At 38.6% G+C, this 13,590-nt stretch overlaps 1 protein-coding gene across 4 annotated transcripts in view; it reads right to left on the minus strand.

Annotated features, from left to right (window-relative positions):
* TLCD4 (TLC domain containing 4) overlaps window positions 1-13,590 on the minus strand; it is a 105,134-nt gene that overhangs the window by 6,896 nt on the left and 84,648 nt on the right. For all 4 annotated transcript variants that reach the window (XM_030868753.2, XM_030868737.2, XM_060302529.1 and 1 more), the window contains exon 6: window positions 12,709-12,782. In XM_030868753.2, coding sequence (XP_030724613.1) covers window positions 12,709-12,782 — 74 coding nt within the window. The remainder of the gene's footprint in view (window positions 1-12,708; window positions 12,783-13,590) is intronic.

Below are 13,590 nucleotides of genomic sequence, written 5' to 3' on the forward strand. Positions count from 1 at the left end.
TTAACAATTCCGAAACCATTATACATGTATACTGGTATTTAACAAATAAGTAAATTTGTCTGATGGTGAAGTGGGAACCAGATTTCTCATTGTGGGACTGGAAGGTTACAGATAATTGAGTGCAAAAGATTAGATTGATCCACATGATACTGGATTAGAGCTGGAAACTTCAGTATAAACTCATGCTTAGTTTAATACATATATACAGATGGACATATATAGAAATAATTATAGATATGTGTGTATACACAGGTTAGTACATTTCCAAGTTGTCAGCTGGGAGGGCATAGAAACAATGATGCCCCAGTAGCAATGAGCACACCCAGGGCCCATATTTTGGTTTCTAATACCATTGTCCAATAAAAGAAAACAAGACTCCTTGAGAAATGGCTGATTCTAGCACTGGGACAGAGAATACACAATATAAATCTAGAGTATTTTTTTAGTATCAGAAAATAAAGAAGTGCTCCAAAAAAGATGATGAAGTTATGTCAAAGGGACACAGAAGACGACTGAAAGAGCTCCCAATGGCAAAAGTTGTAACAATTTGAACAAAATAAGTAATGTAGTATTGGATTCAAACTCAAAGTATAAAATAAATATTCGTGAAGCCATGGTAATATAAATGAATGAATGAGTGAATGAATAGGGGAAAAAAGGTAAATATCCTGTACAGAATAATTGCAAATAAGTTATGTAGATATTGCACCCTCAAAGAGGTGAAGCATAACTCCCCACTCTTCAAGGGGGGACTTCGTTACAGAGTTCAGTATAGACGGCAGGTGGGGTGGAAACAGTTAACTTTAAAATTAAGAACTCTTACAAACCCTGCCTCAGCCAGGTGAACAAGGTAAACAACAGTGACAATCCATGTTTATGCAGGTAGTCCTGATATCATGTGATGAGAGCGGCACTTTACTTCTGTGGTCTTCCTCCAAAAACCCCATAACCTCAGTCTAATCATGAGAAAAACATCAGACAAACCCAAATTGAGAAATATTCTACGAAACAGCTGACCAGGACTCCTCAAAACTGACAAGGTCATCAAAAACAACGGAAGTCTGAGAAACTATCACAACCAGGAGTCTGAGACGTGACAACTAAATCCAATGTAGTATCCCGGATGGGATCCTGGGGCAGAAAAAGGACATTAGGTAAAAACTGAGGAAATCTGAAAATACTATGGCCTTTAGTTAATAATAATGTATCAATATTTGTTCATTAATTATGACAAATGTACCATACAAATGTAAATATTAACAATAGGAGAATCTGAGTGTGGGGTATATGGGAACCCTTTGAATCATCCTTGAAACTTTTCTAGAAGTCTAAAATTATTCTTAAAAAGCTTATTTAAAAAAAATTTAGTATTTGCTGTATTCTACTTTTTCCTCCTCAAAAAAAAACTATCTTGCCTAATGTTACCTCATTATATTTTAGAGGTTAAGTTGTAAATGTAGTAAAATGTATCCATGTATCTTAATATTCAGTTTGACAGAATTAGTCATGACTAAGCTAGAAACTGCTCAACTTCAGAAACGAAAAATTAACTGTTAAAAAAAACTTAAAATATTTTTCAGAGATATTAAAGTATCAAACAGAAATAATTTGTAGGATAAGACGGGTATTACAATTTATAAGTATGTGTAGGGTGAAAAGAGAAGGGCTAAATTATTCAACGCAGTTAAAAACAAACTATTTAGAGAGTAATGCTCAAATTAATAAAATAATATCACAAATAGGAAAAATGTCACTAAAGAAGTAAAGTCAACATCTTTTGCTCTATCCAGATCTCCTATCCTCCAGACTTCTCTACTCCAAAGATTTCCCCTCTGACCCTCAGCCATTCCTTTCTTTGACTACATGGTGGCCTTGGGTTTAATCAGAAATGCTATACCTCAAATAACCCATCCCCTTCTAAGCACAACTCGTAGTACCCCATATTTCTCTTTACCCAATTCCACCTAAATCTCTTTTTTGACCTCCACTCCCAAATCTCTCACTACCAGCCTTTGATTCACTTCCTTTCCTACCTACCAGAACTCAGTTACCTTCGGAACACACATCGGCACCCTCAGTTCTCTTGCCCCTTCATCCATCACACTCACGCTGCCTATCCCCAGCTTCTCATCAGGCCAGCTTTCCTTAGGCAGAGTATAGAGGGAAGGTGGGTACTGTATTCTGCAGTCAGAAGGCCCAGGTTCAAACCTGCTTCTGCCACTTAGCAGCTGTGTGGTCTTACCTCTCTGTTATTGACCTCTATGTCTCAGTTTGATCCCTACAAAATGGGGATAATGATAGCACCTCCCTTATACCATGAAGCTGTTTTGACACATAAGAACTCCCCTGTACTAGGAGCTCAATTAATAGCTATTATTACTCACTAATATTGATATTAACATAAATAGCACAAATGTAACTTAAAGAGCTCTGAATTTCAACTGAATTCTCAAATTTGCTTGGCATTCCTTTTACTTAACTCCACATTCTCCATAGAATTGCTCCTCAACCTCTGTCTCACAAATCAAGTCACTTCCCTTCCTTATTCACTTCTACTTCTCAATTCCATCAGAGGAACTGGCCTCTTCTACTACTAAGGTATTTGAGTCCATCAAATGAATTCCTCAAACTCTGACCCCAAGGCCTCAAATCTTCTTTTCAAGCACCTTTTTCTCTATATTCAGATGAAGAGGTTTCTCTCCAAGGCCAATTGCTTCTGTACCCATGCTCTGTGACTTTAGGCGATCAATTATCCCCTTTCCCTTGCTCCATCCAGTTCCCCATGTATAGGTTGATTCTTTCTTCTCTCTTACCAACATGCCCGATTCTTTCTAATCCAAAAAATCTCTCCTTCTGTTTTTCTTCCCTATTAAACTCTTAAAAAGAGAAGTCAACAGTGTATTCACAGACATTCTGGCTATACTTCACAACCCAGTACAATATGATTGCATTCCCCTACAAAAGAAATTGATCACCAGTGGCATCCCCATAACCAAGACAGTGGATTCATCTCAGCCTTCATCCCAGGTGACCTTTCTATAGCATACGACACTGCCAACCATCATACTTGCTTTCTCCTCTCCTGATACTGTTTTCTCTTGATTCCCTACCTATACTTTTTCAGTCTCCGTTTCCTCTGCCTGTCCCTTAAATATTTGTGCTTCCCAGGCACACTCCCTTCCATATGCTCTATCACGGCCATTTTATACATTCCCATGGGCTTAAAGGGGTTCAGAACAAGCTTCCCAAAATGTGCCACTTTGGCATGCAGAATATTTTGAGCTGAAAGCAACTAAGACCCAGCAGACTCAAGAAAAACTCCTACATCTCCCTGAATTACCTGAAACAATTTAGATAGGTGTCCTGGCCCACAAAGAGCTATTACCAAGAGATAACTTTTTATCTGAATGATCTATCTGTATGGCAGGACAAACATCTAATTTCCAAACATCTGCTCTTCTTCTCGTCCTGTGAATCACCCTCCTACGTGCAGCCCCTATCCCACTCCTTAGCTCAAGACGGCTTATGAGCCTCTACTGCCCGGCTTGTCCTTGGGTCTCATTGTCCTGTGGGACTCTCACATATATGTAATTAAATGTTTTTCTTCTGTTAACCTGCCTTATGTCAAACTGATTATTAGACCCACCAAAGACCCTTGATGAGTAGAGGAAAAATTCTTCCTCCTCGAAGGCTCAAACACCCTGACAGAAATCTCTGGTTTCAAGTCCTCTCTTAAGTTCTACTTGTGGTTCCATATTTCATTTATTGCTAGGTGTCTCTTACCTAGATGACTGCAATAACCCAACTGGTCTCCCTTAACTCTACATTTCTAGCCTTTTCTCTTCGATGCCACAAGTCCTACATTACATTTAGCCTAGACTACTTCCTGTTCTCCAGTACTTTATGCATTTTCCAAATTTTTCGTTGTCTGGAAAGGTGATTATCTAAAAATCTAGACTTTAAGAACTTGTGCTTTGGCTTTACTGTACAATCACTGCATTTATCTTCGGCCAACTTTCCCATGTGACTGGTGCCTGATCTTTAAGCCAGTCTCTTTCAAAGGAAATAACTCACATATTAATTCAAGTTGAAATAATATTTATATAATTGTCCTTATCTTTCTCTCTCATGTCAGAAGGACCACTTATTTTATTGGAATCTACCTCTTCTTACCTAATGAGAACACCCCTTCATTCCAACAAATAAAGGCTAACAGTTTGGGAATATATGTGTTGATGCCGAGAGGGAGAGGAGCAGAAGAAAGCAAGAAGACATGCAGGTGGGATGGAAGGAGAGAGGGAAAACACTGTCTTTCACCACCATCCACAGTTATTACTTAGATGGGTAAAGAAGAAAAGACACCGAGGACAAAAAATTATAATGACAGCAGGTGGAGTGGAATGAGTCGGGGAAGGATTAGGAAGAATATTAGGAGGTAAAATGGATTGGGCTTGCTTCCAGACTAGGAACAATCTAGGGTGACTCCAGGTTTCTGACTTGGATGACTAAGTCAATGGTGATCCCACTGATTCATAATGGGAGTTTTCTGTGGTGGTGGTCATGGAGGAAAGGGAGGTTAGGCAAAGAGTAGGGTATTGGTTTTATGCATGTTGGGTTTTAGGCATACTTGATTGTATGTGTGTGTAATCCTCCCCAACCCCATAGAGAAAACCCTGTCTTTGGTCATTTAGCACTTCTTCCTCCTCCAGCTCTTCTAAAGGGACTTGGAGCTTTTGATTAAGTTCCCTGGGAGTTAATTGTGCAGAGTGCGGTACTAAGCACATGCAGTGTAAAAACAAGGCATTAGCAGGTATAATTCACATTTGGAAAGAGGAGAGAGGGCTACTTTCAGGTAGAGAAAGAAAGAAAAAAAAGGGGATGGAGCAAAGGATCCATCCCCTATATGGTACCGGTTTGGTGACTTTTAGGAGTTGAGAGTCAGAAGTATGAGCTTTTGGGAAAGCTACAGGGTCCAGGAGATACTGTGAGTTCAAGAGGAATGAAGAGACTTTTAAGAAGTGCTGCTGTAACAAACTGGACCTTTGTTGACATACTTGGAAAAACTCCAATAAGGATTTACATGTTGTACTGTTGCTGGGACTCTACATGGAGACTGGGTCGTGAGCTGACCCCTGGGTTTTATCTTGGTTGCAAATGTAATTCTTTCATGCATGTGAACACTGTATTTAACAAATATTAACTCTGGAAATTTAGGAGTTCGAAAACTTAATTTTAGAAAAGTTGTCCTCCATCCCAATATTATTCTGGCTCCCCTTCTACTTCTAAACTTTTCCTTTATTGTATCTACTCTTCCTTCTCCTACTTCTCAATTCTAGACATTCAACTTTACACCTTTTAAACACCGTCTTTTCTCATGGCTTCAAATGTAACCTCTATCTGATCATTTCAAAATGCCTCTCTACCTCTTACTACATTTCCACTCAGATGCTCTGTTTGTCCTCTAACGCAGCATCTCCAAAGCAAACTCATCATCTTCCCGCCTATTCTTCCTAATCCTCATCTTTTTCATTCTTCTAAGTCCAATGTAGAAAATATCTTAAATTTGTCTTTTTTTCTCTATCTCTAATTTCTTATTACCAATTTCACTTTTTCTACCCTCAAAAACCTTTATTCTATCATATCTACTCTATCATGACAGCCTAATTTGGGCTCCTATTTATTTCCTGGACTAATGAAATTACACCAGTCATTCACACAACTAAGAGCTGTATGCTAACCTTCTAACCCAAGCTTTTGCCTTTCATCTTACCATCTATCCCACAAATACCCCAAACTAGAATTACTCAGTGTTATTTTCAGAATGTCTTTCTCCACTAGAATACATTCTCACTGTCCACTGGTCAAGTTCAATCAGCTTTCCCTGGCATTCAACACCCTCTCTATCCACTATCCTCCTAAGACATACTCTTTGATCCTACAAGTCTATGAAGTTTCTCTTTCACATGGCATGTTTATTCCACTTTTCAAAACCTTATGTTCACGCCTTTCTCCCTTCTCCCTTTCCCATCCACTTCTTAAAAAAATCCTAAAACATTTAAGAATGTGTCCCAATTTCTCTTTGAAGACTTGCATGACAAACATCCATCAATAATAGGTCTCAAAACGTGATTCATGGGCCTCTGAGACTTTTGGGGGAGTCTACAAGGGAAAACTATTTTCATAATGATACTAAAATATTATCTGCCTTTCTCATTGTGCTGACTTCTATTCTGATGGTGTAAAGTACTGATGGATAAGACCATTGGCATCTTAGCACAAATCATAGCAGTGGTACAAAATGGTACTAGTCGCCATTGTAATCTATGCCACATATTTGCAGTTAAAAACAAAAAAAGAGGGGTTGAGTGGAGAAGTTTCACTTAAGAATGTCCTGGATGAAGCAGTAAGAATGATTAATTATATTAAATCATGTCTTTTGAGTACACGTCTTTTTAATAGTCTGTGATAAAATGGGAAGTACACACAAAGCACAGTTGTCTGGAAGAAAAACTCTTGGATAGCCTCTGAAGAGTTAAAAACTTTTCTGATAAGGTCAGTAATGGGTTTTTAAAAAAATATTATCTAATAAATGTATCAGCATTTATCATAAGACCTACATAACTCAGTGAACCAATATTTTCTAAATGACCAAGGCATAATGACACAAAATTATGTATGCAGAAAAGATTCGAAGTACAAGACAGACGAATGGATTTGAATATAACAGTGTATCAAAAGTCCACTGATATGGTTTCAGTTTCCACATTTAACTAATCTTTAAGAAACTACCTCTTGGTATATTTTGGTGTAGTATTAAAGCAGGATATCAACAATTATTTGAAAAGGCTACTAAAATACTCCCTTACCTACTACACTGTGAACCCTGAGAGTTAGAGTTTTTTATATGCTTCAACCAAAATAACATTTCACAACAGACTGAAAACAGAAACAAACTTGAGAATCCAGCTGAATTCTATCATGCTAGACATTAAAAAGATTTGCAAAAAAATGTACAACACTGTTCCCATGAAAAATTTTTCATTTTGGCAATGTAGTTTATTTTTCACAAAAATTACATTAACATGAAATATTATTGTTAACAGTAAATGACCTAATAAATAGTTTTAAATGTTTCAGTTTTAATTTCCAATCTGGTAAATATCCATAGCTATCAGCCTATAGGAAGTAAGAGTTCATTGAGGTCCTCAATAATTTATGAGATCAACAAGTCTGAGAATGGCTGTTTTAAACCATTAATAACAGCACTTTTCTTCTTGCCCTTTTTCACACAATGTCTTATTTTACTAGCTCTTTATTTTGTATTATTAAGTCCTATTTTCTCAAACATAGACATGACACCAGACACTCTAGTGAAGCTCCCTGAGGCAGGGACTGGAACATTTAGGTACTGGGAAGGTATTCAATAAATACTGAAGGAACATATTAAGGAGCATAGGTACAAGTTTTTATAAGGTATTTAACCTTAACAGCAATTCAAAAATATGTCCTCATAACAGTTAAGGGCATTTAGGCAAAAAAGAAGTTACCACCATTAAATTACTTTTTACAAAAAGAAACCTGAGGCATGGGTATAACTCAGCAGCTGAAAATTAACTGAAGCCCAGGTGTCTAACCTTTGTACCCCACCACATGCATCCCATGTGTCTTCTTAAATTATACAAAGCTCTAAAATAGAGAGAACATAAAAATATCACAAACTAAAGAAAACAATTAAACTATGGAAAACTCTAACAGTACTTAAGTAGCTGTGCTAAATTTTGTCATAATCTCCTTGCTGTTCCATTACACCATTTCTTGCTCATATTCCAACCCCACTTCTCAATTTCTTAATTTACAAAAGACTTGAAGCTTTTAAATAAAGGTATAGCATAGCTTTTTACTACAAAATTAAAGAATAAGTTAAACTCTCTAATATTACGATTTTTCAAAAAGAGCTTCAAACAGAAACAAATTAAAGTTCCTTTAAGTGTCAAGGTTAATTTTCTCCTGCTTCAAAATCTCAAATCTGAATCATCTTCAAGAGACAGACATTAATAAAGCTTAACTGATCACCGCTTGGGACTCATTCATTCAAAAGCAATTAAATGGCTACTATGTGCCAGACAATGTGTGGATGCGGAACCATGCAAAGTTCAACAAAGTTTGGCTCTTGACCTAATGAAACGCAGAGATAAATAAGAAACAGGAAAAAGAGAAAGAGAACTTTACAATAATTTAATTTATTAATCATAATGGTATAACTGTGTGTCACTATTATGGAAGCACGGGTGAGGGACACCCAGCCCAGCCTGGAAGAGGTGGGGTTTCGTGATGGAAATGACCCTTGGGCTGAGTCATGAAGGATGAGCAAGGAGCCAGGAGGCCTTTCTAGCACAGGGACAAGTTGGGGTGAGAGGAGATTTCTGAGGAGGAATATGGCAGAAAGAGAGAAGATAGCTCTACTTGGAGAGCTTTCTGCATCACATTACAGAGCCCATATTTTATACTGGAAGCAGCAGGTGCCACTGAGAGGATCTAACCAGGAGGCTACGTGTTCATTTTTGAGTTTCAGGGAGATCGCCGTGGAAGATAATAATACAGAGAGGATGAAAGGGGAATAGGACTGGAGGCAGGCAGACTGCCTAGAGCAGGGATCAGCAAACTTCTTCCATAAAGAGCCAGAGACTAACACAAAGTAAGGGGTTTTGGAAGCTCTACCGTCTTTGTGGCAACTAATCCACTCTGTTATTGTGTGAAAGCAGTTGTGGTAAACAAATACGCATGGCTGTGCCCCAATAAAGCTTTATTTGTAGAAACAGGCAGCAGGTTTGGCCTTCAAGCCTTGGTTTGCCGACCCCAGTCTAGAATAGTTCTTTTCTGTCCAAAAGAACTTTCTGCGATAATGAAATGGTCTATAGATGTTCTACCCAATTCGGTAGACACATGGGGCTAGGAAGCACTGGAAATGTTACCAGTTAGACTGAGGAATTAAATTTTTAATTTTATTTAATTTTAATTAAATTAAATGTAAATAGTCACATGTGGCTTGTGGCTACTCTACTGGACAACAGAGTTAGAGGCTGGTGCAGGAGCCAGGCAAGAGATGATGAACTAGGGCACTGACAGCAGAGATGGAGAGGAAGTGGCCAAGGTAAGAAATGTTTAGGAGGTGATACGTAGGACCTGGGATGGACCAAACACAGGTGAGGGAGAAACAAAGATGATTCCCACATGTTGAGCAGAGTTAACCAAGAGAATGGCCAGGCCACATGCTGAACAGGAGCATATAAGAGAATACAGAGGGAGATATGTTGCATTCTATTTTAGACATGTTGATTCTGATGCGCCACCTGGGAGGAGAAAACACTTGACTATAATACAAAGAAGTAGGTAATATTAAATATGCCCTTTTTATAGAGAAAGCAACTGTAGTACAGGAATGTTACATAACTTAGCCAAGGTCAGAGCGAGTAAGCGGCAAGGTTAAATTGCAGCCTGAGCTTATATGATTCTAAAATTCATGCATAGTCCATTACACCACATTGAGCAAATGGGTAATAGCTGAAACCCTGAAAGCACAACCCACTCAGGGAGAAGCACAGAGAATATCGGTGGGCCCAGAAGAGAGCCCTGGGGAACAGCGGCATCTAAGGAACTGTCTCCAACAAAGAAGACTGGGAGACGATGGTCAGAGAACTACAAGAACCAGGTGAGTGCAGGGTCACGAAAGCAAGGGGAGTTATGGCATTACAAGAAGGAGGTGGCGGTCCTCAGAGAGATACAATAAGATAGGCACCGAAGAGAGTTCACTGGATTTTGCATCTGGAAGTCAATGGTACCTCTAATGAAATCGTTCCAGCAAAATGACAGACGAGGAAACCTAATTTTGATGGGTTAAAGAACAAAAAAGCTACTACAAAGTGGATAAAGCAAACATAAACTATGCACTTCTAGTGCTGAGTAAATTTTAGCATATTGAATATACACTACATTTAACACTTACTGCATATGTACTGAATGACAAGCACTATGACAGGTGCTTTACACACATATGTAAACATATAACAAAACATATAACCACATAGAATCTTCACAATAAACTGTAAGGCCTATAGGTATCATTATCCCTGTTTTACAGGTAAGAAAACTGAGGCTCAGGAAGATTAAATAATCTTCCACTCACACACAATGGTAAGTGGGGGAGCTTGAAGCTAAATCCAGGTCTTCTGCCTTCAGAGAACATGCTCTTTGCTCTCTATACTTTCACATCATCAGAGTCTTTAAAAATTGCAGAAGAACTCGTATTTTAAAAATTTTAAACGGCCAAGCCTAAAGAACTTAGTATCTTCTTGAAGAAATAAAATTATAACATATGAGACACTGGCAAACAATATAAAACAGTACATAAGTACCTGGGAAAGCAGCAGATCTGTAATCTAATCTCTCCTGTTTGGAGGTGGAAGGACCATCCCTTCCACCTTTGGCAAGAAAAAAGGGTGATGAGGGTAATTGCTTGGTAAGCATACTAATGGTATTTGTAGTAGAAGAGTCTTCATCCATGGAATGCTTTCAGGATATACCTAGTCTAGTACTGCTTATGATAAATGAACCTAGAATGTATGGATTTATGGGGTCTGACCCCTGCCCCAGGAAAGTTATATATGCTATGTAACTATCTGAGTATTAAACGGAGATGGCTTCATAACCAAGAGAGCTCCTTCCATGTCAGCAATATGAACTATACATATCACTTAGAGACCTCATAGGTAACCTCATTCCAGAGAATGCCCAGTGCAAAAAACACCTAGGGAGCCATGCTGATGGTCCTGAACATCTCCTTGCTTTGCCAGTATCTCATGATTACTTGTATTCTTGAGATTATTAGTAAGGATTGATACAGGGTAAGCTCCCTAACTCACATGAGTCTGATTTGACTCCCAATTCTCTGGGTTATCTCTGTACTAAGTTACAAAAGGCTACATGTAATTGTGGGAGCCTTCCCTGGGTTTGGGATTTTGACCTAAGACTTGAAAGATAGGTAAATTTTTCGAAGATGGAGGGAAAATAGAGGATGGGAATAAAGGAAGAAAAGTGAGAAAAATCCACAGGTGCGTGAGACAGTAAGGGTGCAAAACTAACTCTAATGAGTGGTAAGAAATAAGGCTGGAGACATGGTGCACATCACAGAGAGCTTCGAAAGTTCAGAGAAGAATCTAAAGAGGATGCAGTGTTTAGTAAGAAAGTAAGGTACTGAAAGTGGAACACAAGGAAGATGACTTTGGTAGCACTGTGAGGAAAGGACTGAAGAGTGGGTGAATGTGGAATTCGAATTAGGAAGCCAGTTGGAAAGCTATCGCAGTAATCAACCATGGAGATCCCGAAGGCCCTAAACTGGGACCATGGATGTGGAAGGAAAGGAGCAGCTAAACATTTCACAGAAAAAATGTCAGCAGACCCTGTCAAATGACAAGACAAGGGTAATAAAGGATAATAATAAATCCATTGTCAAAAATGAGCAACTACCTCCCTCCAGGAGGTGGAGCTTAATTTCTCTCTCCCCACCCGCTTTGAGAGTGGGCTATACTTCATGCCTTGCTTTCAAAGAGAGTAAAGAAAAGGAAAAACTTCACAGTGGAGAAACCTGGCCAACACCACCTCAACCACATGATGAAAGTTCACATCCCCAGTGATGTCACATGGATATCATGTAGCCCCTGATATGTGATGAGAAGGGCACTTCACCTCTATAGGATTCCTTCCGAAAACCTATAACCTCCGTCCAGTTATGAGAAAAACAGGCAAATCCAGACTGGAGGACATTCTACAGAATACCTGGACAGTATCCCTTAACACTGTCAGGGTCGTGAAAAACAAGGAAAGACTAAGAATCTGTTACAGATGAGGGGAGACTGGGGAGGCGTGACAACTAAATGCAATATGGCAGCCTAGACTGAACCGAAGAACAAAAAGAAGATACTAATGGAAAAACTCCTGAAATCCAACAAAGTCTGAAGTTCACTTAATAGTAAAGTATCGATGCTGGTTTCTTAGTTTTGACAAATGTTCCATGATAATGTAAGATATTAATGGGGGAACTAGGTGAAGGGTATACGGGAGTTTCTGTGCTATCTTTGTAACTTTCCTGTAAATCTAAAATGAAAAGATTATTTTAAAAGAGGGACTAAGATAATGTTGGTGTCAGAATTTGGGAACAGGAGGAAGTTGGTGTCAGGAATATTAACTGGACCCATGATAAATCCAGTAAAACAAAGTATCATCATACCACAAAGAGAGCTGGGTTCAAGAGCCAGGACCACCACCTTCTAGCTTGGGAATCTTGGATAAGATTCCCTAACCTTTCCAAGGCTCCGTTTCCTCATTTGTACAGTGGTGATAATTCATATCACATACTCTTTTTTTTTTGCGGTACGCGGGCCTCTCACTGTTGTGGCCCCTCCCGTGGCGGAGCACAGGCTCCAGATGCGCAGGCTCAGCGGCCATGGCTCACGAGCCCAGCCGCCCCGCGGCATGTGGGATCTTCCTGGACCGAGGCACGAACCCGTGTCTCCTGCATCAGCAGGCGGACTCTCAAACCACTGTGCCACCAGGGAAGCCCATACTCTCATTTTTATATTTAGGATCTTGGGGGAAAATTTCCCCAAACCAAACAGCCCAAGTTTAAAATAATTAATGATATCAGTTACCTACCGCTGATTCACAAAAGGGCTGGAAAGTTCTGCAAGCAGGCGAAAATTCCCAATGTATCCCAGCACTCCATCCCTCTGGGAGATAAAACATAATGTCAGGGAAAACATTCTTATCAAAATTTCCAAACATCGAAGAAACATTCAATAGCTTCTCAGCATAAAATAATGATCAATATAAACACAAACCAAGTCTGCTAAACGGATTTTCTTCTCCGTGAAAACTTAGAAATGAATTCTACAGCATTTTTTAAAGACAACATATTGTATACTTATGTTCACTTATGTATACCATATTCACTTAGAAAAACAGATTTCAAGCAGTTGTCTCACGCTAAACTAATGAATTCTGCACTTGGCCATTAGTAACAGCATTCTCAAATTACCGTAGAAATAATGATTAAAGTAGTGTGAATTTAGGAAGTTGAGAAATTTTATAGCAATTAAATATCAAATAGGAAGTAGTTTAATATCCATTAGGAGCACCTTAAAAATCTCAAGAGTGTATTTCACTTCCTAAGTAACAATATATAAGCCTGTGAGCAGATACACATTTGTCAAACATAACAACACATGTTAAACCGTATCTGTCATATTTGACCTGAAAAATATATTTGTCAATCAGAAGATACTATAGCTAAAACACACACTTGGGGGACCTTTCTGAATTTAGAAACATAATGCCTAGTACTTTCCACTAATTTAATAATCGGAAAAGTATAGTAAATAAGCATTAGAAAGAAAACCGAAAGTATATACATTCCAAAAATTTTACGTAATTTTAAGTGTTACTAGGTAAATGGCGTCATTCTAGCACTTCCAATTAAATCAATTGTGATTACACACCAAAAGAACCTGCCCTCAAAACATCAGATATACCAGAACT

Source organism: Globicephala melas, chromosome 1 (assembly GCF_963455315.2).
Source record: "Globicephala melas chromosome 1, mGloMel1.2, whole genome shotgun sequence".
In the NCBI taxonomy this organism is placed as follows: domain Eukaryota; kingdom Metazoa; phylum Chordata; class Mammalia; order Artiodactyla; family Delphinidae; genus Globicephala; species Globicephala melas.